General features: G+C 45.4%; 1 protein-coding gene across 1 annotated transcript in view; it reads left to right on the forward strand.

Moving 5' to 3' along the window:
* The first annotated feature begins 1,857 nt into the window (after positions 1 to 1,857).
* Positions 1,858 to 22,608, forward strand: part of PRPF8 (pre-mRNA processing factor 8) — a 30,685-nt gene continuing 9,934 nt past the window's right edge. Inside the window, exons 1-24 of the mRNA XM_040243794.1 lie at positions 1,858 to 1,958; positions 2,148 to 2,258; positions 2,777 to 2,945; positions 6,712 to 6,876; positions 6,963 to 7,181; positions 7,316 to 7,528; positions 7,741 to 7,866; positions 7,961 to 8,066; positions 9,170 to 9,360; positions 9,489 to 9,608; positions 9,695 to 9,884; positions 10,018 to 10,137; positions 10,248 to 10,382; positions 10,721 to 10,850; positions 11,226 to 11,422; positions 11,522 to 11,728; positions 11,857 to 12,020; positions 12,434 to 12,560; positions 12,662 to 12,854; positions 13,129 to 13,316; positions 13,469 to 13,707; positions 13,924 to 14,070; positions 14,233 to 14,443; positions 14,631 to 14,747. Of these exons, the coding sequence (XP_040099728.1) occupies positions 2,159 to 2,258; positions 2,777 to 2,945; positions 6,712 to 6,876; positions 6,963 to 7,181; positions 7,316 to 7,528; positions 7,741 to 7,866; positions 7,961 to 8,066; positions 9,170 to 9,360; positions 9,489 to 9,608; positions 9,695 to 9,884; positions 10,018 to 10,137; positions 10,248 to 10,382; positions 10,721 to 10,850; positions 11,226 to 11,422; positions 11,522 to 11,728; positions 11,857 to 12,020; positions 12,434 to 12,560; positions 12,662 to 12,854; positions 13,129 to 13,316; positions 13,469 to 13,707; positions 13,924 to 14,070; positions 14,233 to 14,443; positions 14,631 to 14,747 (3,774 nt within the window). The 5' untranslated portion in view covers positions 1,858 to 1,958; positions 2,148 to 2,158. The remainder of the gene's footprint in view (positions 1,959 to 2,147; positions 2,259 to 2,776; positions 2,946 to 6,711; positions 6,877 to 6,962; positions 7,182 to 7,315; positions 7,529 to 7,740; positions 7,867 to 7,960; positions 8,067 to 9,169; positions 9,361 to 9,488; positions 9,609 to 9,694; positions 9,885 to 10,017; positions 10,138 to 10,247; positions 10,383 to 10,720; positions 10,851 to 11,225; positions 11,423 to 11,521; positions 11,729 to 11,856; positions 12,021 to 12,433; positions 12,561 to 12,661; positions 12,855 to 13,128; positions 13,317 to 13,468; positions 13,708 to 13,923; positions 14,071 to 14,232; positions 14,444 to 14,630; positions 14,748 to 22,608) is intronic.

Consider the following 22,608-nt stretch of genomic DNA (forward strand, 5'->3'; position numbering starts at 1 on the left):
ATGGAATGCAAATTATTTCTCAATAATGCCATTTAGAAAATAGTACAGTGAGTCCCTGTGTACCCTTCACCTACTTGAGAACTTCTTACATAGCAACAGGACATAACAGTAGTAGGACAGTCAAAACTAGGAAGCTGACATTGGTACAATACCATTAACTAAAACAGACAATATTAGAATTTTAGCAGGTTTTAGAATAATGAACCTTATACAAGTGCTAAGGACTTCACAACACTGACAATGATGAGCATAATAAAGATGATACTGGACTTCCTATTGCAGCCAGGTTGATTTGTTGGTTGCTTTCAGAACATGCCATATTTTTTTCTTTCCAAACTCTAACCTTAGCATTTACCACCACCTGGGATTCCTTTTTCCTTCTTCTTTCTTCACCTCCTCAAATCCCTTATATCACCCATCTCCAACACATCTCTAATACTGCTCCTCTCTTCTTTGAACTACATAAACCGCCACACCAGCCTGCAACGGCCTGGACTCTCCTTTGCATAGGTGTCACTTTCTCCTGTGAGTCCTAAATTACCATCTAGATGAAGAAGCTGTAAGGATTACAAGTCCTCTACATCCTCCACAATAAACTTTGTGAGTGTTTGAACAAACTGATCTAAGTCAGATTCAAGGTTGTTACCAAAAATGGAGCAAGAGGGATGAAACGTAAAACAAAGAAGGCAAGGAGATGTAGGGCAATTCAAGCAGAAAGACATAACTAAAAAGTTAAGCAGTTATAGGGTGTTCATTATACCCTCCATAGGGTTGCCAGAGACAGAAAATAGGAATGAAGAGGGAGGGGGAGAAAATTTTCTGCAATGTAGTTCCCCACCACCTCTTTTATTTTTACGATTCATTGACTAACTCCTCCTTGACAACAAAGAGTTCAATACCCCGCCGCCGAATTCCTATCACAGAGCATCACAAGAGCTTGGGTTCTTGTCTACCTCAGGGCTGCCTGTTGAGCTCCTTGTGGTTGGTTTTCCCCTCTCCCCACCTGCCCCTTTCCCCAACCCCTGATACATTAGTGAGCCTTCAATAAATGATGGCTGAATTAACGACTGAACGCATGAACAAAAGACTGACTGACTCGGAGTTAATACTGCACGTCGTCAAGTCTAATATAAGACTAGACACAGAGTAAAGTGCAAATTTCCACGTGCATGCGTGTTCAGTCGTGTCTGACTCCTTGCGATCCCGTGAACTGTAGCCCTTCAGGCTTCTCTGACCATGGGATTCTCCAGGTAAGAATACTGGGAGTGCGTTGCCATTCCCTCCTCCAGCGGATCTTCCCAACCGAGGGATCAAACCCGTGTCTGACAGTCCTGCATTGGCAGGCGGATTCTTCCACCACTGAGCCACCTGGGAAGCCCCAAATTTCGCCAAATTTATTAAAATTCTGGAAGCTTGGGTTTCCAGTGGTCCCAGGCGAGTCGCAAAGTTGCTTCCCCGGTAGCTCTGACGGTAAAGAATCTGCCTTCAATACAGGAGGCCGGGTTCGATCCCTGGGTCATGAAAGAGCCCCTGGAGAAGGGAATGGCAACCCATTCCAGTATTCTTGCCTGGAGAATCCCATGAACAGAAATGCCTGGCGGGCTACAATCCGTGGAGTTTAAAAGAATTCCACACGGCTGAACAACTAACAGTTTCACTTTCAGGCCAGTCGCAGCTGAGGCCCTAGAAACTGTTCTAAAAGAAGAGGAAGGAGGGGCTTGCATCCATTCCAACCACACCCCCTCGCGCTCAATATTTCCGCCCTTGGTCCCGCCCCTTCCTGCCCGAATTGCAACTCTAATTGGTGAGTTCGCCAAAGCGCCTGAGTACTTTGGCGCCTATTGGGTCAACCGCTGAACCTGGGTTGCGTACTTCCTGGCTTTGGGAACGCGGAGTGGACGTAGGCTTGCCGCCATTGCCTTGCTGAAAAGCGGCCGTCTGTGTGAGGGGCTGAAGGGGTGCGTGGCGGACTGTAAGGGCCAGGCTGCGGGAGGCGAGGTTAGGTTGGGGCTGAGCGGCCAGACGGACTGGGCCGGCGCACTTTGAGCGAGGCGGAACTGCAGGCGGGGGGTTTCTACGTGTTTCTGCGGCCCCTCTTGAGGGCCTGGGCCCTGTTCGTTAATTTTTTTTCTTCTGCTGCTCCCCAGATTCTCCGGGCATGGCCGGAGTATTTCCTTACCGAGGGCCGGGTAACCCGGTGCCTGGCCCTCTAGCCCCGCTGCCAGACTACATGTCGGAGGAGAAGCTGCAGGAGAAAGGTGAAGCGGGCGGTAGAGGCGCTTGGGGGCGGGTGTGCCAGTGTGCGCGTGCGCGCAGCGTGTTTGACCCCCCCCTTCCCGTTTTTTCAGGTGTCAAAACATTAGGTGTTAGTGCACTTATTAGCCCCCATTTATTTTTTCATCTAATCGAGTATCTGAAACCATCCTTTTTTTTTTTTTAAGTACCTGTTACTTGTAGGCATTGATCCAAACAATGGGGATACAATAGTGATGTAGACAAAACCCCTTTCCTTACAGGGCTTAAATTGCAAAGGGACATAGTTTAAAAAAAAAAAAAAGATTTCATTAGTTGTACCAAAAATACAAGGCAATGATAAATGGCTGGCAAAAATTTAAAAAAGTAAAGCAGAGCAAGTTGACAAGAGAATTGGCAGGGAGTGTTCCTTCTGGATGCCCACCCACTGTCTCGCATCCTGACAGAAACTCAGTTTAGGGTGAGAGGTGGGGGGAGATGAAGCAAATGGTGTGCAGATCTTTAAACTGAGGTGTCTTTGCAGCCCGAAAATGGCAACAATTGCAGGCCAAGCGCTATGCCGAAAAGCGGAAGTTTGGATTTGTGGATGCGCAGAAGGAAGACATGCCTCCAGAACATGTCAGGAAGATCATCCGAGACCATGGAGACATGACCAACAGGAAGTTTCGGCATGATAAAAGGGTGTACTTGGGGTAAGACTATCCTGGAATTATTTCATTTGGAATTTGGTCCCTTTTCCTTCTCCCTGCCTCTTATGTTTCAGTCCTGGAGAGCTGCTTTCATTTTGGGACTTTTAATGTTCTCAGACAGCTCATCTGGGTGGTTATCCATTTTAAATAAAGTTCATTTGTGTCATTTGTTGCTCAGTTCAGTCACTCAGTCGTGACCAATTCTTTGTGACCCCATGGACTGCAGCACACCAGGCTTCCCTGTCCATTACCAACTTTCAGAGCTTGCTCAAACTCATGTCCATCGAGTCGGTGATGCCATCCAACCATCTTATCCTGTCATCCCTTTCTCCTTCTGCCTTCAATTTTTCTTAGCATCAGGGTCTTTTCTAATGAGTCAACTCTTCGCATGAGGTGACCAGAGTACTAGAGTTTCAGCTTCAGCGTCAGTCCTTTCAATGAACACCCAGGACTGATTTCCTTTAGGATTGACTGGTTGGATCTCCTTGTAGTCCAAGGGACTCTCAAAAGTCTTCTCCAACACCACAGTTCAAAAGCATCAATTCTTCGGCGCTCAGCTTTCTTTATGGTCCAACTCTCACATCCATACATGACTACTGGAAAAACTATAGCTTTGACTAGACGGACCTTTGTTGGCAAAGTAATGTCTCTGCTTTTTAATATGCTGTCTAGGTTGGTCACAGCTTTTCTTCCAAGGACCAAGCATCTTTTAATTTCATGGCTGCAGTCACCATCTGCAGTGATTTTGGAGCCCAAGAAAATAAAGTCTCTCACTATTTCCATTGTTTCCCCATCTGTTTGCCATGAAGTGATGGGACCGGATGCTGTGATCATAGTTTTCTGAATGTTGAGTTTTAAGCCAACTTTTTCACTCTGCTCTTTCACTTTCGTCAAGAGGCTTATTAGTTCTTTGTTTTCTGCCGTAAGGGTGGTGTCATCTGCATATCTGAGGTTATTGATATTTCTCCTGGCAATGTTGATTCCATTTGTTGTTAAATTCCACATATAGGGATGTCATACAATATTTCTCCTTTGTCTGACTTCACTCAGTGTGATAATCTCTAGGTCCATCTGTATTGCTACAAATGGCATTATTTACTTTTTTATGGCTGAGTGATACTCCATTGTACTAATGTATATGTACATTATGATGTACATATTATACTGAAATATGATACACACATAGCATACTGAAAGATGATGCTGTGAAAGTGCTGCACTCAATATGCCAGCAAATTTGGAAAACTCAGCAGTGGCCATAGGACTGGAAAAGGTCAGTTTTCATTCCAATCCCAAAGAAAGGCAATGCCAAAGAATGCTCAAACTACCACACAACTGCACTCATCTCACACGCTAGTAAAGTAATGCTCAAAATTCTCCAAGCCAGGCTTCAGCAACACGTGAACCATGAACTCCCTGATGTTCAAGCTGGTTTTAGAAAAGGCAGAGGAACCAGAGATCAAATTGCCAACATCCGCTGGATCATGGAAAAAGCCAGAGAGTTCCAGAAAAACATCTATTTCTGCTTTATTGACTATGCCAAAGCCTTTGACTGTGTGGATCACAATAAACTGGAAAATTCTGAAAGAGATGGGAATACCAGACCACCTCACCTGCCTCTTGAGAAACTTATATTCAGGTCAGGAAGCAACAGTTCGAACTGGAGATGGAACAACAGACTGGTTCCAAACAGGAAAAGGAGTACGTCAAGGCTGTATATTGTCACCCTGCTTATTTAACTTATATGCAGAGTACATCATGAGAAACGCTGGGCTGGATGAAGCCCAAGCTGGAATCAAGATTGCTGGGAGAAATATCAATAACCTCAGATATGCAGATGACACTACCCTTATGGCAGAAAGTGAAGAGGAACTAAAAAGCCTCTTGATGAAAGTGAAAGAGGAGAGTGAAAAAGTTGACTTAAAGTTCAACATTCAGAAAACGAAGATCATGGCCTCTGGTCCCATCACTTCATGGCAAATAGATGGGGAAACAGTGGAAACAGTGTCAGACTTTATTTTTTTGGCTCCAAAATCACTGCAGATGGTGACTGCAGCCATGAAATTAAAAGACGCTTACTCCTTGGAAGGAAAGTTATGACCAACCAAGATAGCATATTCAAAAACAGACATTACTTTGCCAACAAAGTTCCGTCTAGTCAAGGCTATGGTTTTTCCAGTAGTCATGTATGGATGTGAGAGTTGGACCATAAAGAAAGCTGACTGCTGAAGAATTGATGCTTTTGAACTGTGGTGTTGGAGAAGACTCTTGAGAGTCCCTTAGACTGCAAGGAGATCCAACCAGTCCATTCTGAAGGAGATCAGTCCTGGGTGTTCTTTGGAAGGAATGATGCTAAAGCTGAAACTCCAGTCCTTTGGCCACCTCATGTGAAGAGCTGACTCATTGGAAAAGACTCTGATGCTGGGAGGGATTGGGGGCAGGAGAAGAAGGGAACGACCGAGGATGAGATGGCTGGATGGCATCACCGACTCAATGGACATGAGTCTGAGTGAGCTCCGGGAGTTGGTGATGGACAGGGAGGCCTGGCGTGCTGTGCTTCATGGGGTCGCAAGGAATCAGACACGACTGAGCGACTGAACTGAGCTGAACTGAATGTGCCTGTGCTGCATCTTCTGTATGCATTCATTTGTTGATCTGCATTCAGGTTGTGTTCATGTTCTGGCTGTTGGAAGTAGTACTGCAGTGAACATTGGGGTTCGTGTTTGTTTTCAGATTATGGTTTTCTCTATATATATGCCCAGGAGTAGGATTGCTGGCCCATATGGTAGCTCTGTTTTTTAGTTTTTTTAAGGAACCTCCATATTGTTGTTCTTAGTGACTGTAACAATTTATGTTACTACCAACAATGTAAGCTGTTCTCAGTTATGTTCTTTGTTTTTCTGTTTCTTTTCCCTGATCTGGGACTGGAGTTTTTAATTTGTCCTGTTGATACTATAATAAGACGTCTTTATCTTTGAGTGAATTAAAGCATACATTCTTTTTGCCTATAATTCCTAAGTGACAAGAATCTTCAGGTTTGAGGGTAGTTACTTCCTGAGGTCTTTGTGTCCTTTTGTTTTCCCAAGGTGGGTGAGTACAGGTATAAATACCTTAGCAGATCCTTTTTCATTTTTACACAAAAGTGTTAGTCATTTCATGAACTAGTTCAAGACAGAAATGAAAGTTGTGTTTATTTCAAAAGTATATAGCAACAGTCAGGAAGTAACAGTCTTTCTGGAGCTTATGGCCTACTGACATAACAGACAAATGATTAAATTGTAGTGAATGTTTTATTATTTAGGCTCAGACGGTAAAGCATCTGCCTACGGTGCGGGAGACCTGGGTTCAATCCCTGGGTCAGGAAGATCCTCTGGAGAAGGAAATGGTAACCCACTCCAGTACTCTTGCCTGGAAAATCCCGTGGACGGAGGATCATAGTAGGCTACATTCCATGGGGTTGCAAAGAGTCGGACACGACTGAGCAACGTCACTTCATAGAGAGATAGAATGTGAGATAGCCTAAAAGCTGTTTTTAGGGAGATAGCTGGTGATTTAGAGGGACTGGAACCCAGTATTGTGGGACAGTGATGTTTAAGGAAAAAAACTGGCACTGTTGGAGGTGGGGAGGCAGAGTTCCTGGTCACAGAGGGCCTGTGTAATATAGGAGTTTAGACTGTAAGGCCGGATACTGTGATACCTTGTTACTTCTCTGCATGGCTCAGGTAGCAGAACACCTTGTTTCTAATCATCTCTCTTCCTGTTGTTACAGTGCCCTCAAGTACATGCCGCATGCAGTCCTCAAGCTCCTGGAGAACATGCCTATGCCTTGGGAGCAGATTCGGGATGTGCCTGTGCTGTACCACATCACCGGAGCCATTTCCTTTGTCAATGAGATCCCTTGGGTCATTGAACCTGTCTACATCTCCCAGTGGGGGTGAGAAGGGCTGGAATGTGGGGTGTGGTGATGGCGGTTGAGGGGACACTGTGCAGAAACTGTTGCATGACATTGTCGACTTCCAGGTCAATGTGGATTATGATGCGTCGGGAAAAAAGAGACAGGAGGCATTTCAAGAGGATGCGTTTCCCCCCTTTTGATGATGAGGAGCCACCTTTGGACTATGCTGACAACATCCTAGATGTTGAGCCACTGGAAGCCATTCAGCTAGAGCTGGACCCTGAGGAGGATGCCCCTGTATTGGACTGGTTCTATGACCACCAGCCATTAAGGGATAGCCGGAAGTGAGTGATAGTTGGAGTTACCACTCCTGTGAGGGTTTGGAACTCCAGACGGGTCCTGGGAGACCAGTAGGTAGCACGACCTGGCTAGCTGGTACACCTGCTTGAACTTATATGGGCCTCTCTTTTTTCCCTAGGTATGTAAATGGTTCCACTTACCAGCGCTGGCAGTTCACATTGCCTATGATGTCCACTCTCTACCGCCTTGCCAATCAGCTCTTGACAGACTTGGTTGATGACAATTACTTCTATCTCTTTGATCTGAAGGCCTTTTTTACATCCAAGGCACTTAATATGGCCATTCCTGGAGGCCCCAAATTTGAGCCTCTTGTCCGAGACATCAACCTACAGTAAGTTGGAGAGAGTAGAGTGTTTTTAAATTAAAAAAATAAATTTTAAATGTATTTTTTAATTGAAGGAGAATTGCTTTACAGAATTGTATTGGTTTCTGCCCAACATCAACTTGAAGCAGCCATTGTAAAATCTAATCTTGATCCTTTAGATCCCATTGTAGTTTCCAGACTGCCCAACTCAGCTGCTCACCCTTGATTCTGTGCCCTAGGGATGAAGACTGGAATGAATTCAATGACATTAACAAGATCATCATCCGGCAGCCTATCCGCACCGAGTACAAGATTGCATTTCCTTACCTGTATAACAACCTGCCGCACCATGTCCACCTCACCTGGTGAGAGAGCTGGAGCCCAGCTGGGTGAAAGGTGTGGCTGGCATTTCGGTTGGGCCAGCAGGGAGCACCTTGGCTGACTCTTGTTTCATTTCAGGTACCACACGCCTAATGTTGTGTTCATCAAAACTGAGGATCCTGATTTGCCAGCTTTCTACTTTGATCCTTTGATCAACCCAATTTCCCATAGACACTCTGTCAAGGTGAGAGGAAGGGACATTCTCAGCTCTTCAAGAGAAATTTCCTGACTGGGCATAAGCATGACTAGATAAAAGTTCAGCTAGAGGGAGACATGATTTCCATCCTTAAGTGTTCCCCTCAAGCTGTAAGAGGGGAACTGTAATGTGAGAGTTTGGCTCTTGGCTCAAACCAAGTTATTGATATTATCTTGGTTTCTGTGATTACCCATCTGGGCTTTATTGTTTCTCCTCTGGGACTCTAATCTTATTCTGGTCTGTTTCCAGAAAAATTTTTTATTTTTCCAAATATTTATTATTTATTTGGCTGCACCAGGCCTTAGTTGTGGCATGCAGGATCTAGTTCTCTGATCAGGGATCACACCTGTGTCCCTTGCATTGGAATTGCAAAGTCTATCCACTGGACCACCAGGAAAGTCTCTCCAGGGTGTCTTTAAATCCTTTTTTTGAGTTATAATTCACTACCACACAATTCACACATTTAAAGTGTATGATTTGGTGGTTTTAGTTTATTCACAGAGCTGTGTAACCATCATTCCATTTATTAGGACATTGTCGTTTCCTGAGAAAGAAACCCTGCACCCATGGTAGTCACTGTCTATTTCTCTTGAATTTTCCATGTCTAGGCAATTGCTAATCTGCTTTCTGTCTCTATAGATTTGCCTATTTTGGACATGTCGTATAAATACAGTTGTACAGTATGTAGTCTTTTGTGGCTGGCTTCTTACATTTGGCACAGTGTTTTTGATGTTAATTCATGTTCTATCATGTTCTTAACATAAACAGATCTCCTTCCCCAGGCCCAGTTTTTGGAGCTTGGACAGGAAGTGATTGCATGTTTATCTCTCCCTGGTATTGGGGGCTCCTCTGGGAGGCCTTTGGTGGAGCCAGTTGCGGTGAGAGGAGTGCTGCTTACTTGCCCAGTTGGCCCTGCCGTGTTCTCTGCTCCCTTGGCCTCCTTTGCCCTGGTTCTTCAGGGCTTCTCTTGTCAGGCGGCCCAGTTTCCATAGCAGATGTAGCCACTGTGTTTGGCCCCAGAGAGTTTCTCTCTCATCCCAGGTCTCTGCCCAGTTCAGCCGGAGCTAAACCCTTGGGGGTTCTTCTTTCAGAGCCAGGAACCATTGCCAGATGACGATGAGGAGTTCGAGCTCCCAGAGTTTGTGGAGCCCTTTCTGAAGGACACACCCCTCTACACAGACAATACAGCCAATGGCATCGCCCTGCTCTGGGCCCCCCGGCCCTTCAACCTACGCTCTGGTCGCACTCGCCGGGCCCTAGACATCCCCCTTGTCAAGAACTGGTAAGGCTTCTACCTGGGGAGAGTAGCGGATGTATAGGATTAAAGACTCCAGCTGGGTGGGCATACAGCCTTTAACAGGGCAGCTGGAGGGAGAGGTGGGCCAAGCTCTAATGGGTGTGTTTTTTCAGGTATCGGGAGCATTGTCCTGCTGGGCAGCCTGTGAAAGTGAGGGTCTCCTACCAGAAGCTGCTTAAGTACTACGTGCTGAATGCCCTGAAGCACCGGCCCCCGAAAGCCCAAAAGAAGAGGTGAGGTGCCCTGGGGCCCCTGCTCAGCCTTCTTCTGTTCCAGAGATGATCAGGTGGCTCACTCTCACTCCTTATTCCCATCCCAGGTATCTATTCCGATCCTTCAAAGCCACCAAATTCTTCCAGTCTACCAAGCTGGATTGGGTGGAGGTAGGGCTACAGGTTTGCCGCCAGGGCTACAACATGCTCAATCTTCTCATTCACCGTAAGAACCTCAACTATCTGCACCTGGATTACAACTTCAACCTTAAACCTGTTAAGACGCTCACCACCAAGGTACTTGCATTGGACCTTAAGGGGATCCTGGGCTGAGGGACGGACTGGTTTTGCCCTGGCCTCTTGGGAAGGTGTGCATCCAGTCCTGAGCATTGCTGACTAATGTTGTTTCTGTCCTTGGCATTTTTTCCAGGAAAGAAAGAAATCTCGTTTTGGAAATGCTTTCCATCTGTGTCGAGAAGTTCTGCGTCTAACTAAGCTGGTGGTGGACAGTCATGTACAGTATCGGTTGGGCAATGTGGATGCCTTCCAGGTGAGGCTAGGAATCCCCAGTCCCTGCCCCATTTACGGAAGCTGGGTGAAGCCTGGGCTGATCATGGAGCTGGCTCTAGCTTAAAGCCTGCTGGGGCCACTGTGTTGCAGTTAGCAGATGGGTTGCAGTATATCTTCGCCCACGTGGGGCAGCTGACGGGCATGTACCGCTACAAATACAAGCTGATGCGGCAGATTCGTATGTGCAAGGACCTGAAGCACCTTATCTATTATCGCTTTAACACGGTAGGACCCTGCCCTTGTGTATTCATGTTCTCAGACCCATCTTAATCTTTCCATCGGTCAGGGCTCTTTCCAAGGGCCTATTTGGAGAGAGGCTCTGAGTGTTATTACTGCTGTCCTGTAGGTCTCATCACTCCTCCCCAGAGCCCACCTTTAGTTTAAAATCTCAGTTGCTGGTTTCCTCGTTAACTCCATTTTAAATATTGAGGTCTTAGAAGAGTGTTCTCTTTCTTCTGCCTTTATCGCCATACCTCTCCTCTCTGCTCCACCTCTGCCCAGTGTTCTGTTGTTATCTGAATGAATTACTAACTTGTGTTTTTGACTTTTGCTTGGGATCCTAGGGTCCTGTAGGGAAGGGCCCTGGCTGTGGTTTCTGGGCTGCTGGCTGGCGGGTCTGGCTGTTCTTCATGCGTGGCATCACCCCTTTGCTGGAGCGATGGCTGGGCAACCTCCTGGCCCGGCAGTTTGAAGGTAAGTGGTTTTCTCCCATGTCTGACTTCTCCCATTCAAGAATAAGTCAAGTGTGCGCCTGATCCTTCCCTTGTCCTTGTTTGAGACTGAGCATCCCTTCCTGTTGGATCACCTCTAAGGCCCAGTATCTAATGAATCTGACCTAGTATTCTCTTTTCTTGGGCTTCATTGTGGGGCCTTAAGACCAGTGAGCATCTACAGGATGGAAATGCCTCAGAAGCATCGTTGGGAATCTTTTCAGACGTATTATGTCTTGCATGTGCTGGGCTTTATTCGTACTTAACTGACTTCACTGTAACCGTGGTTATCAACGGACATGAAAGTAGAGACTTTAGTAGGAACAACAATCTTGCTTTTAATCACTTTCACTTCTAGGCCGACACTCAAAGGGGGTGGCCAAGACGGTAACAAAGCAGCGAGTGGAGTCGCATTTTGACCTTGAGCTTCGGGCCGCTGTGATGCATGACATCCTGGACATGATGCCTGAGGGGATCAAGCAGAATAAGGCCCGGACGATCCTGCAGCACCTCAGTGAGGCCTGGCGCTGCTGGAAGGCCAACATTCCGTGGAAGGTGGGGAGGTCTCCCCAGCTCATAGAGGGGCCTGGATATTACCACTCCTGGACTACTTTAGCCCCCTGTCACTTTTTCACCTGCCTTTTGCACTTTCAGGTCCCTGGGCTGCCAACACCGATAGAGAATATGATTCTTCGGTATGTGAAGGCCAAGGCTGACTGGTGGACCAACACCGCCCACTACAACCGAGAACGCATCCGCCGCGGGGCCACTGTAGACAAGACTGTGTGCAAAAAGAACCTGGGCCGCCTGACTCGGCTCTACCTGAAGGCAGAACAGGAGCGGCAGCACAACTACCTAAAGGTTGGATGGAGTAGGCTGGGCTAGGGGCACGGGGGCGAGCAGGAGGGCAGACTGCAGAGTTGGGACCATGCCTGGCCCTGGTGGCATGAGGCTGCAGTGGGAAGCTGACTCTCATATCCACCTTGCAGGACGGTCCTTACATCACAGCAGAGGAAGCAGTGGCAGTGTATACCACTACTGTGCATTGGCTGGAAAGCCGTAGATTCTCGCCCATCCCCTTCCCCCCGCTCTCCTACAAGCATGACACCAAGTTGCTGATCTTGGCTTTGGAGCGGCTCAAGGAAGCTTACAGGTGAGGAGTAGAGTCGACAGGTCCCTGTAGGGAGGTGATGGACACAGAGTGGCATCATCTTTAGAGTCCAGAGAAGGCCTTTCTGGGGATGGCTTCCTCTTGGTTTTCCCATTCACACTTTAAATTTATTTTTTGCCTGCACTGGGTCTTCATTGTTGCCCTTGGGCCTTCTCTTGTTGCAGCAAACAGGGGCTACTCTACTTGCAGTGTGTGGGTTTCTCATTGCAGTGGTTTCTTTTGTGGAGCATGGGCTCTGGAGCTAACAGTGCATGGGTTTAGTTACCTCCATGGCATGTGAAATATTCCTGGCCAGGCCAGGGATTGAACCCATGTCCCCTGCTTTGGCAGGTGGATTCCTAATCACTGGACCAGCAGGGAAGTGCCCTTATTCACCTTTTCTTTTGCCTTGTCAGTGTGAAGTCTCGGTTAAACCAGTCTCAGAGGGAGGAGCTAGGTCTGATCGAGCAGGCCTATGACAACCCCCATGAGGCGCTGTCCCGCATCAAGCGTCACCTCCTCACACAGAGAGCCTTTAAAGAAGTGAGTGAGATGCCCCACACGTTTTCTTTTGGCTGTGTGATTCATTCATGGCACCCAGGGTGTTTGGTGGGTTGGTGTGAGCCAGCTTCTTTGTCCCACAGGTGGGCATTGAGTTCATGGACCTCTATAGCCACCTGGTGCCAGTGTATGACGTGGAGCCGCTGGAGAAGATCACTGATGCCTACCTGGACCAGTACCTATGGTACGAAGCTGACAAGCGCCGCCTGTTCCCACCCTGGATCAAGCCTGCAGACACAGAACCACCTCCTCTGCTTGTTTACAAGTGGTGCCAAGGTAAAACTTTTCTGGGGTTGCCTCTAAGGAAGGCAGATACCTTAATTTCTACACTGAAATTCTCATCCAGATAGCATAATTAGTTTACTCTCTTGATCCCTGGTACCAAAGAAATGGTGTTGATGTTACACTGAGCAGTTTGACTCTGCTAGCAATCCAAGTGAATGAATGGAGTGGTCGTATGATCTGGATAGGAGTGTGACGGCTCTGTAGGCACTAGCCCTGAAAGGGAACTTCTAACCTGCCAGAGCTTTGTGTTTCTCCCCCCTCTCAGGCATCAATAACCTGCAGGATGTGTGGGAGACAAGCGAGGGTGAGTGCAATGTCATGCTGGAGTCACGATTTGAGAAGATGTATGAGAAGATTGACTTGACCTTGCTCAATAGGCTGCTGCGTCTCATCGTTGACCACAACATAGCTGACTACATGACAGCCAAGAACAACGTCGTTATCAATTACAAGGTGTGTCTTGGGGCAGGGTGGCAAGGAATTGGGGGAAGCGGGGGTGGTCGGGCCCACTGAGTTGGGATTTCCGTGGTGGGGGGAAGGCAGAAGAGGATGGGCCCTGAAAACCCCGGGATTTGGCTGTGGTTAAGAATTGTCTTTCTTTCTAGGACATGAACCACACAAATTCATATGGGATCATCAGAGGCCTGCAGTTTGCCTCTTTCATCGTACAGTACTATGGCCTGGTGATGGACTTGCTTGTATTGGGATTGCACCGAGCCAGTGAGATGGCCGGGCCACCTCAGATGCCAAATGATTTCCTCAGTTTCCAAGACATAGCCACCGAGGCTGCCCACCCCATCCGTCTCTTCTGCAGATACATTGATCGCATCCATATTTTCTTCAGGTGAGGGCTTGCCTGGAGTCTTACTGTGTTGAGGTCCTTGCCCAGCTTCTGAAGCAGCTATTGTACTTTAGTTGACTTGCTGCTGGGTTGGCGCTCTGAAATGGGATGAAGTCCTGTGAGTAGGGTGGGGATTGGGAGTGGCCTCCACCTGTGGAGCCATAGGCCTCATGAGATCCCAGTGTCCTTGGGCCTCAGCCACTCACCTTGTCTCTGCAGGTTCACAGCAGATGAGGCTCGGGACCTTATCCAGCGTTACCTGACAGAGCACCCTGACCCCAACAACGAAAACATCGTTGGCTACAATAACAAGAAGTGCTGGCCCCGAGACGCCCGCATGCGCCTCATGAAGCATGATGTCAACCTGTGAGTCTAAGCCTGAGGGACCCAGAGGATGATCAAAGGGCATTGATCAGGCGGTGTCCTGGGTGGGAGGGTGTGCTCTGTCAGGACATCATCAGTCTAGCTGGCCTTTGAAGGGAAGCTCCTTCCAAGAGACCTGTGTGACCCTGTGTTCTCTGTGGGCAGGGGTCGGGCAGTGTTCTGGGACATCAAGAACCGTCTGCCACGCTCAGTGACTACAGTTCAGTGGGAGAACAGCTTTGTGTCCGTGTACAGTAAGGACAACCCCAACCTGCTGTTCAACATGTGTGGCTTTGAGTGCCGCATCCTGCCTAAGTGCCGCACCAGCTATGAGGAGTTCACCCACAAGGACGGGGTCTGGAACCTGCAGAACGAGGTATAGTCTCGGGTGGGGCCGGGGGGAGTAGGCCCAGCTGCATCCTCACAGGTGTGGGGTGAAAGGCGCGGCTCACTTTCCATTGTCAGCTGGGCCTTCCTGGGAGCCTAGGGCTTAGTGGTGGTCAGAGTTGTTTCTTGTTACCCTGCCATTTCTAGAGGTGGTTAACCTTGAGCTTGTGATGTAGGTGACTAAAGAGCGGACAGCTCAGTGTTTCCTGCGTGTGGATGATGAGTCAATGCAGCGCTTCCACAACCGCGTGCGTCAAATCCTGATGGCCTCTGGCTCCACCACCTTCACAAAGGTACGCACAGTAGTCGTGGCCTCTGTCCAGCTCATCCCTTCCGTCCTTCCCTGCTCTGTTCTTCTTCTTTCCCAGCTGTGCTCAAAGTACAGTCTCCATGCTTCATGGTACAGCAGCTTAGAGTGTCAGATCAATTCACAGTGGTTTCCTGAGAATTCCCTATAGGAATTCTGTAGCCTACATCTGTGTAGTTGCGATGCTTCTAAGTTGAGAGTAGAAGTGGAATTTTAAAATTTGGACAAAAATCACCATTTTTGCATCTTCCCCAACCTGGCTTGTTATCCAGGTCATCCATTTAATCTTTTGACCTTTAATGTAGCATGCATGTTAAAAAGCAAGTATAACAAGGTATCTTTGTTTATTTCTTCTTTAGTTGCTTCCAAAGCCCCCCACTCCACCCCTTTGGAAGGCAGCTGGAATTGCGAAAGAGTAATCTGAAGATTACTTAACTGTGTGTGCTTGCGTTTTATCAAGGTTTAAAAAATCACCTTTCTCTTTCTGCTGTTTTCCCATTCTAGAAGTGGTGCACATGAATGTCCTGGCTGTTGCTCTCAAGAGCATCAGTTATACCAAAAAGAAAGGGAAGTCTAGGTTCTTATCAGGTTGTGTTTCAAAGTCATTGTCCAGTTTCTAGCTGTGGTGATGAGGCAGCGTGATACTGGTGAATTTGAAATCACTAGTGATCACAAAGCAGGCAAAACTGTGAACTTCACAGGCAGATTAAACAACTGTCGTGATGTAATCAGCCCCAGATTTGCTGTGCAATTCAAAGATCTAGAAAAGTGGCAGTATATTCTGCTCTTGCCCCTCAGTTTGGATTCATTGTACTGACAACTCAGCTGGCATCATGGACCACAAAGAAGCAAGACATAAAAACACATGGGGGGATAACCTGGGATTCTTTGTCAATGTACATATATAGAAATAAAATGCCCCAGTGGGTTTAAAAAAAAAAAAATCACCTCCTCCTGACTTGTCTTAGAGTAACTCTTAGCTGTAGCATTTTCTCTCCTTCTGGCTTTCCTGTCCCTTTAAATATGTAATAAAGAAGGCTTTCAGTCTTTTAGTAGAGTTTTTTTAATAGTTTTATTAAGGATACTTTTTTTTTTAATGATACTCCTTATCTCAAATCCCTCATGATACATTTTTGGGGGGTATAGTGCAAGGAAAAAGTGTTTGTCTTCTTAGGTTGGTTTATATCCTCTAGAGTCAGATGACAGGAATTGTTTAACTCATTCATTCCATGTGTTCAAGGCATACACACACACTGCCTGTGAGAGAGTCTCTGCCTTCCTCAAGCTCACTGCCTGGTTGGAGAGACATGCATAGTCAAGAGAACTGTAGTACCATATGTTTTTAGAGCTCTCATGTTATTTGGGGATCAGTGAAAGTCCTCGCGTTCTTGACTGTAGCCCAGTCTGAGAAAGGGAGAAAGACTTCCCAAAAGAAATAACATGTGAGAGACAGGTGAGGGAGGGCCTTCTTTCAGCCAGAGGTATGAAGAGTAGCAAGCATAGTGTCTGTGGGGCCATAAAAAGTTTGGGGCAATAGAATTGTGGAAGAGATGGAGGCGGAATAGGTAAGAGCTAGATGATGGAGGTCATTACCGCCTCATTAATCCCATAAGGATCCTGAGCGTGGGAGTGACTATTCTGGTTTCTGTGTTAGGTGGTTCACTCATGCAGCTGTGGGGAAGGTGGATTCAGAAGAATAGGAAGAAAGATGAGGTTTGGGGGCTCTGCTGAAGTCCAGATAAAAATGATGAGAACAGTGAATGTAGAGGGATGGGGGGAACAGATTTGATAAGTAGTTAGTAGATAAAAGTCAGCGGAGCTTGATTGTGGTGACATGCCAGAGGGAAAGGAAGTCAAAATAACATTCAGTTTTTGGTACGGGTGACTGGATGGATGATGGAGCCGCCAACTGGAAGACTACAGGAAGAAGAGAGTGTTTAGGAAAGAAGATAAATGGATTTAGTTTAGGGTATAAGAAGTTTGATGTTCCTAAAAACATCCAGATAGAGGTTCCAGCAGACACTTACTGAAATCACATTTCTTCAGTTCCACGGTAAATATATCCATATATAAGTGTATGTATTTTGTTCCTCTTAGCAGTACCTCTTAGGTTTGAAGAAAAAAAAAGTATTACAGGTTTGAAGCTCCAGGGAGAGAAATGAGATGAGAAAGTAAGAGGTTAGGGGGAACTTAGAAGTTCCTATAGGATGTCCAGGTGGAGATAACTTTGCAGCCTGGAGCTTGGAGAAGATGTCTGGATTGCAAATGTAGGTTTAAGAGCCTGTCGGCATAAAGGCGATGGTTGAAAGCTCAAGATGAGCAAGATTATCTGGGGAAAGTGGAAGGAGCGAGAAGAGCAGAGGTATGAGTTTGAAACCTTAGGGAGCACTGAGCATCAGTGTGGCCAGACTGGGCGAGTGCCGGGCCACGGGCGCCAAGCCTGTCAAGAATCCGGACAGGCACTTAACAGTGTCAGTTGCCTAAGAGTGTTTCAGTCAGATAAGGCCTGACAAGTAGCCATTGGATTTGGCAGTCAGGACGTCATTGGTGACCTTAGCAAGAGCTGTTTCAGAAATAGTGGGGAGAGATGCCAGATTGCAGTGGGTGAGGCTTTATGGGAAGTGTGGGAGTGGAGACACCAAGGACTGTCAGTTTGCCAGAGCAGCTGGAGGAGGAGGGACATGAGACGCCACCTAGAGGGAGATAGAAGTCAGGGCAGGTATTTTAAATGGGAGTGATGGGAGTCTGTGCACAGTAGGGAGCCAGCAGCGTTCTGAGTGCAGCAGAGAGGTGATAAGCGATGGAGTGGTGTCCGCTCAGCAGGAGTAGGTACAGGGAAGCATCCTCTGAACCTAGTAGAAGGAGGTCGGTATTGATGTGAATGTAGAAAAGTATAGTGGGAAGCTGTAACAAATCTTGCTTTTTTCAGTTTTGCCAGGGCTGGAGTGAGGGGCATAGGATGTTGGACTTGAGCACAGCAGTGAGGTGTGATTCAGTTGTTGAAGAAACCGTGCACTGAGGGGTTTAAGAGACTGAAGACAACTGTGAGTGCTTCTTCCCAGGACTCAGCTATTCAGGCACTCAGCCAGGGGCTGGAGAAGGTATATTGATTCTAGTGCTGATTGAGGATGGGGCCTTTGTCAGAGGGCTGCTGGGGCGTTGTGAGGGACTGGATGCAGGGAGTCAAAGGTGCTGGCCCCATTGGAATCCTGGATATTGGGCCGGGGAGAAGGACGAGACCAGAAGAGACGAGTGGCCCTGGGGGAAGAAAGGCAGGGTTCGAGGGAATGGATGTGTGAGAGGTTAGAGCCAGAGGTTGGGGGGCAGTGTGATGTAGTTGTTAGAATAATGGTTCGGGAGTCAGACTAGGTTCAGTCCTAGCTCTGCCACGTTACTGGTTGGGATCTGAGTTAAGTCACGCACCCACTGTGGGCCTCAGTTCCCTCATCTGTAAAATGGGGGACTCATTTGTAATCATTTCTGATGCTACAGCTTTAGGTGCATTCTTGCTTTATGTATGGGCAGTGTGCTTGCCCAAGCTTGGAGCCAGGAGGCCTTCAGTCCTAGTAGTGGCTATGAAATAAGACTGGAACATTTAAACAAGACTCCGGTAAGTGCCAGAAATAATAGAAGGAAAATAGCAACATACCACGTTTGAGCACCTGACCTATACGGTACAACCTACCTAACTTTAGCTTCTGGAGGACCGACAGGAACTCCCGTCGTGTTCCCTGTCTTCTCTCCCTCTCACCAGGGAGTCCCTTTAAGCATGTGTAGATGACTTAAAGTCTAAAGCCAAGAGGAAACAAACATCTTTGCCTAGCAGTAGGTGTATTTCTCTGTCCTTTTTTGTTTTGATTTTTATTTTACATTATTTTTAATAAACATTTTTTTAGACCAGTTCTAGATTTATAATAAAATAGGAAGGTACCAAGATTTCCCATAAAATCCGTGCGCCTGCGTTCCTCAGCAGAGTGGTACATTTTTACCACAGGTGAACCTACGTTGACACATGATGGCCATCCAAAGCCCCAGGTTTCCCTTGGGGTTCACTCTTGGTATGGCATATACTCTCTGGGTCTGAGCAAATGTAGAAGAATACTCGTGCTTAGTCACTCAGTTGTGTCTCGCCCTTTGCAGCTCTGTGGACTGTAGCACTAGCGCCACTTGGGAAGCCGATAGGAAGACATATCCATTGCTAAAATAACATAGAATTTTCATGCCGTAAAAAACCTCTCTGCCTCTTTGTCTCCCCTGCCCCCACCCCAGCCGTACATTTAGTTTTAAATAGAAAAAAAAAAATTGGTCTCTACTATATCATGGTTTAAAAGGATACAGTAAAAGTTATAATTAATTTCTCTAATAGTTATGTTTTCATTTATAGTAAAAAGAAAATTAAATACAAAATCCATAAAACACCAGCAACCCATTGTCCTAACATCAGTTTTATTTTTCCACATTACATTCCAAGTTGGTCATGTATTATGATGTGCAGGTTATGTACATTGAATTTGTCTCATTTATGAAGACATAACATGTGAAGTTCTTAACCATGGTACATGGTACATAGAATCACTCAGTGTCATTTCCTTCTTGCTTCCACTCATCCCCGGAAACTGCTGCTGTTCTTAAAGAAACATGATGCTGTCTGGGAATTCATACTTATTGCCTACCGAAATACAGCACTGGTAGCTACAGCAGAACTGGGGTGTTCTGTGATACAAACCGTGCAGCTTGTGATTCCAAGGGCCAAATACAGTCAGAGAACTTATTACTAAGCGTCAGGTATCCTGTTGATGTCTCTTTGCTTTACTCCCAGATCTAGCCCGTTCTGGCCCCCAGGTGCTTCTGTAGGTCTATTGCTCAGATGCTCGGTTTTGCTTTTGTGACTTGGTTCAGGCTGTTACCTCACTTGGGTCACTTAGTATTGCCTGTCCTGAATACTGTTTGCTCAAGGCTGATACCTATCATAACTCCAGCCAGTGTGATCTTTCACTTCAACAATTGTCTGACAAACATTCCTTGCCTTAAAACCTTGATTATATCTTTTGGAATAAACTTTTAGTTTATTCTCTTTTTTAATTCATCTTTTTCAAAAATTGCTTTTGGTTTTGTTTAATTTTACTTTTTCTCTTTCCTATTTCATTGGTTCTGTTCTTTTGCTTACTTTGGGTTTAATTTGCTCTTCATTTTGCAGTCTGTTAAAGTAAAGGTTAAATGACAATTTTGGACCTTTCATTTTAATGGACATACTTAGTGCTGAAAAATCTCCTTTTAAGCACTGCTTTAGCTGCATCCCTCAAATTTTGTTAGGATTTCCTTTTTGTTCAGTTAAAAATGTTTTCTGATTTCCCTTGTGAGTTCTTATTTTATCCATATTTAGAAGTATGCTGTTTAATTTTCAAATATTGAGGTGTTTTTCCAGATACTTCTATGTTATTGGTGTCTAGTTTAATTCTATTACGGTCAGATCTTTATTATCTTAGTTTTTCAAATGTAGACTTGTTTTACGGTTTAGCCTATGTGGTGACTGTCTCCTGTGTACTTGAAAAAGAATCTGTATTCTGCTATTGTTGGATTTTACAGATGTCATTTAGGTTCTGTAAGTTGTTCAAGTCCTTTAATGTCTTTTTTTTTTTTTTTTCTTTTGCCTATTTCTGTCAGTTACTGAAAGAGTGTTGGAAGTTGTGGATTTATTTCCCCCTCCAGGTTCCTCTTTTTATTTTTGGCTTCAGAGATACCATTCACTTTATTAAACTCATTTAAGCTTATAATATAGAGACACATGACATTTTCCCAGAAATTTATACTTTTTTTGAGCATGAAAGGATGTCTGAAATTTAGACTGCTCTGGTATCTTTTAAATATGTAGTGAAAGTTGAACAAACATACTTGGCTTGCAGATGGAAAGCAGTGAGTCATCAGGAGATCACCAGGTTTGGGGGAGTAGGGAGCCATCTCACTGAGACACACTTTTTTCTTCAGAAACCTGCATATGAGTGATGACCAAGGTGTGTGCCAGGTGGAATGCTGTTATCATGTACCTGAAGACACAGCTGGAATTAGAAATTAACTTTGCAGCTGGTGTACACATAGACATTTCAGTAGGTAGAAGCAGCACTCTTGGCACCCTGACAAAGCATATAGAGTCCATACCCTTGGGCATCATTATATCATTTGTTTTCTTTGAGTCTTAGTGTTTCAACAGGTCCATCATTTTTTTTTTTTTTTTTGCTTCATATATCTTAAGGCTATGTTATTAAGTAGGCAGTATATTTAGAATTATCATATCTTCTTAATGAATTGACTCCTTTGTCATCATGAAGTGTCCTTTGTTCCTTGTAATATTCTCTGCTCTAAAGTCTACATTGTCTGGTATCAGTACTACCCCTTTAGCTTTGTTTTGTGTGTGCATGAATGTCTTTTTCCATCTTTATACTTTTAAGCTGTGTCATTATAATTAAAGTTAACTTCTTACAGATTGCACTTAGTTGGTTCTTGCTTTTTAAATTCATTTGAATAGTCTTTGCCATACGAGTAGTCTAAACACTCCAATTAAATTTGAGATAACTGTCAGTATGGTTGAGTTTAAATCCGCCGTCTGTTCGTTGTTCTGGTTTTTTCCCTCTTTTCCTGCCTTCTTTTTAACTTATTTTTTAAACATGAGAAAAACAAAGGTTTCATAACATAAATCTGTGAAAGAGACCCAAGAAAACTTGAGTAACTAATTTTCCAAGTTTCTTTTGGATTAAGTGGGGATTTGGGTATGATTTTAATTTATCTCTACTCTTTGAGTGTTAGCTACGGTTCTTTGGTTTTTTGGTGGCTCTAGGTTTTACAGTGTACATCTCTGTCTTACTATGAGCACTTGTCATCACATATCGTATGATAACCTTACAGTAAGTCGTTTACTTTTATTTTCCCCTCATTCTTTGTAGTGTTGGCTGTACCTATATTATAAACATAGTGATACATTGTTGCTCTTTGGGGTTTAAACAGCCTTTTAATCTTCTATAGAAATTACAAAATGAGAAAAAATGTCTTTTTACCCACATACTGTTTCTGGTGTTCTTCATGACTTTATGTAGATCCACATTTCCATCTGGTATTTTCTTTCTGCTGGAAGAATTTCCTTTAACATGGCTTGTAGTAAGTGTCTACTAGCAGTGAATATGCTCTGCTTTTGCTTGTCAGGAAAAGTATTTATTTTGCCTTCATTATTTTCTTCTGAAGCTTTAAAATGTTGTAAATCTCATCAATATATCTTAAATTTTCAGATACTGAAATATTTATCTCCTGAAGTTTCATTTGGGTCTTTAACAACTATTTCTCTCCTCATTATGTTCATGTTTTTCTTATATATTCAGGCATAATTATAAATGCTGTAGGTCTGTCTACTAATTCCGTCATCTGTTGTTTCTGTCTGTTTTTGACTGTGCTGGGTCTTTGTTGCTGTGTAGGCTTTCTTTAGTTGCAGTGAGCAAGGGCTGCTCTGGTTGCAGTGGGTGAGTTTCTCATTGCAGTGTCTTCTCTTGTGGAGCACAGGCTCTAGGGCCTGTGGGCTTCAGTAGCTGCGTCATGCAGGCTCAGCACTTGCAGCTCATGGGTCTTGGTTGCCGCACATGACAGATTCGTCGCATCATGCGGGCTCTTTCGTTGGTGCACATGTTATGTCCTGTGGGCTCTGGAGCACGCGGCCTCAGCAGTTGCAGTACTGGGGCTTAGTTGCTCCACAGCATGTGGGACTTTAGTTCCCCAATCAGGATTCAAACCCGCATCTGCAGCGTTGTCAGGTGGATTCTTAACCACTGGACCACCAGGGAAGTCCCTCTTATTTTCTGTCTATA

This window comes from Oryx dammah, unplaced genomic scaffold, assembly GCF_014754425.2.
Source record: "Oryx dammah isolate SB20612 unplaced genomic scaffold, SCBI_Odam_1.1 HiC_scaffold_8, whole genome shotgun sequence".
Lineage (NCBI taxonomy): Eukaryota > Metazoa > Chordata > Mammalia > Artiodactyla > Bovidae > Oryx > Oryx dammah.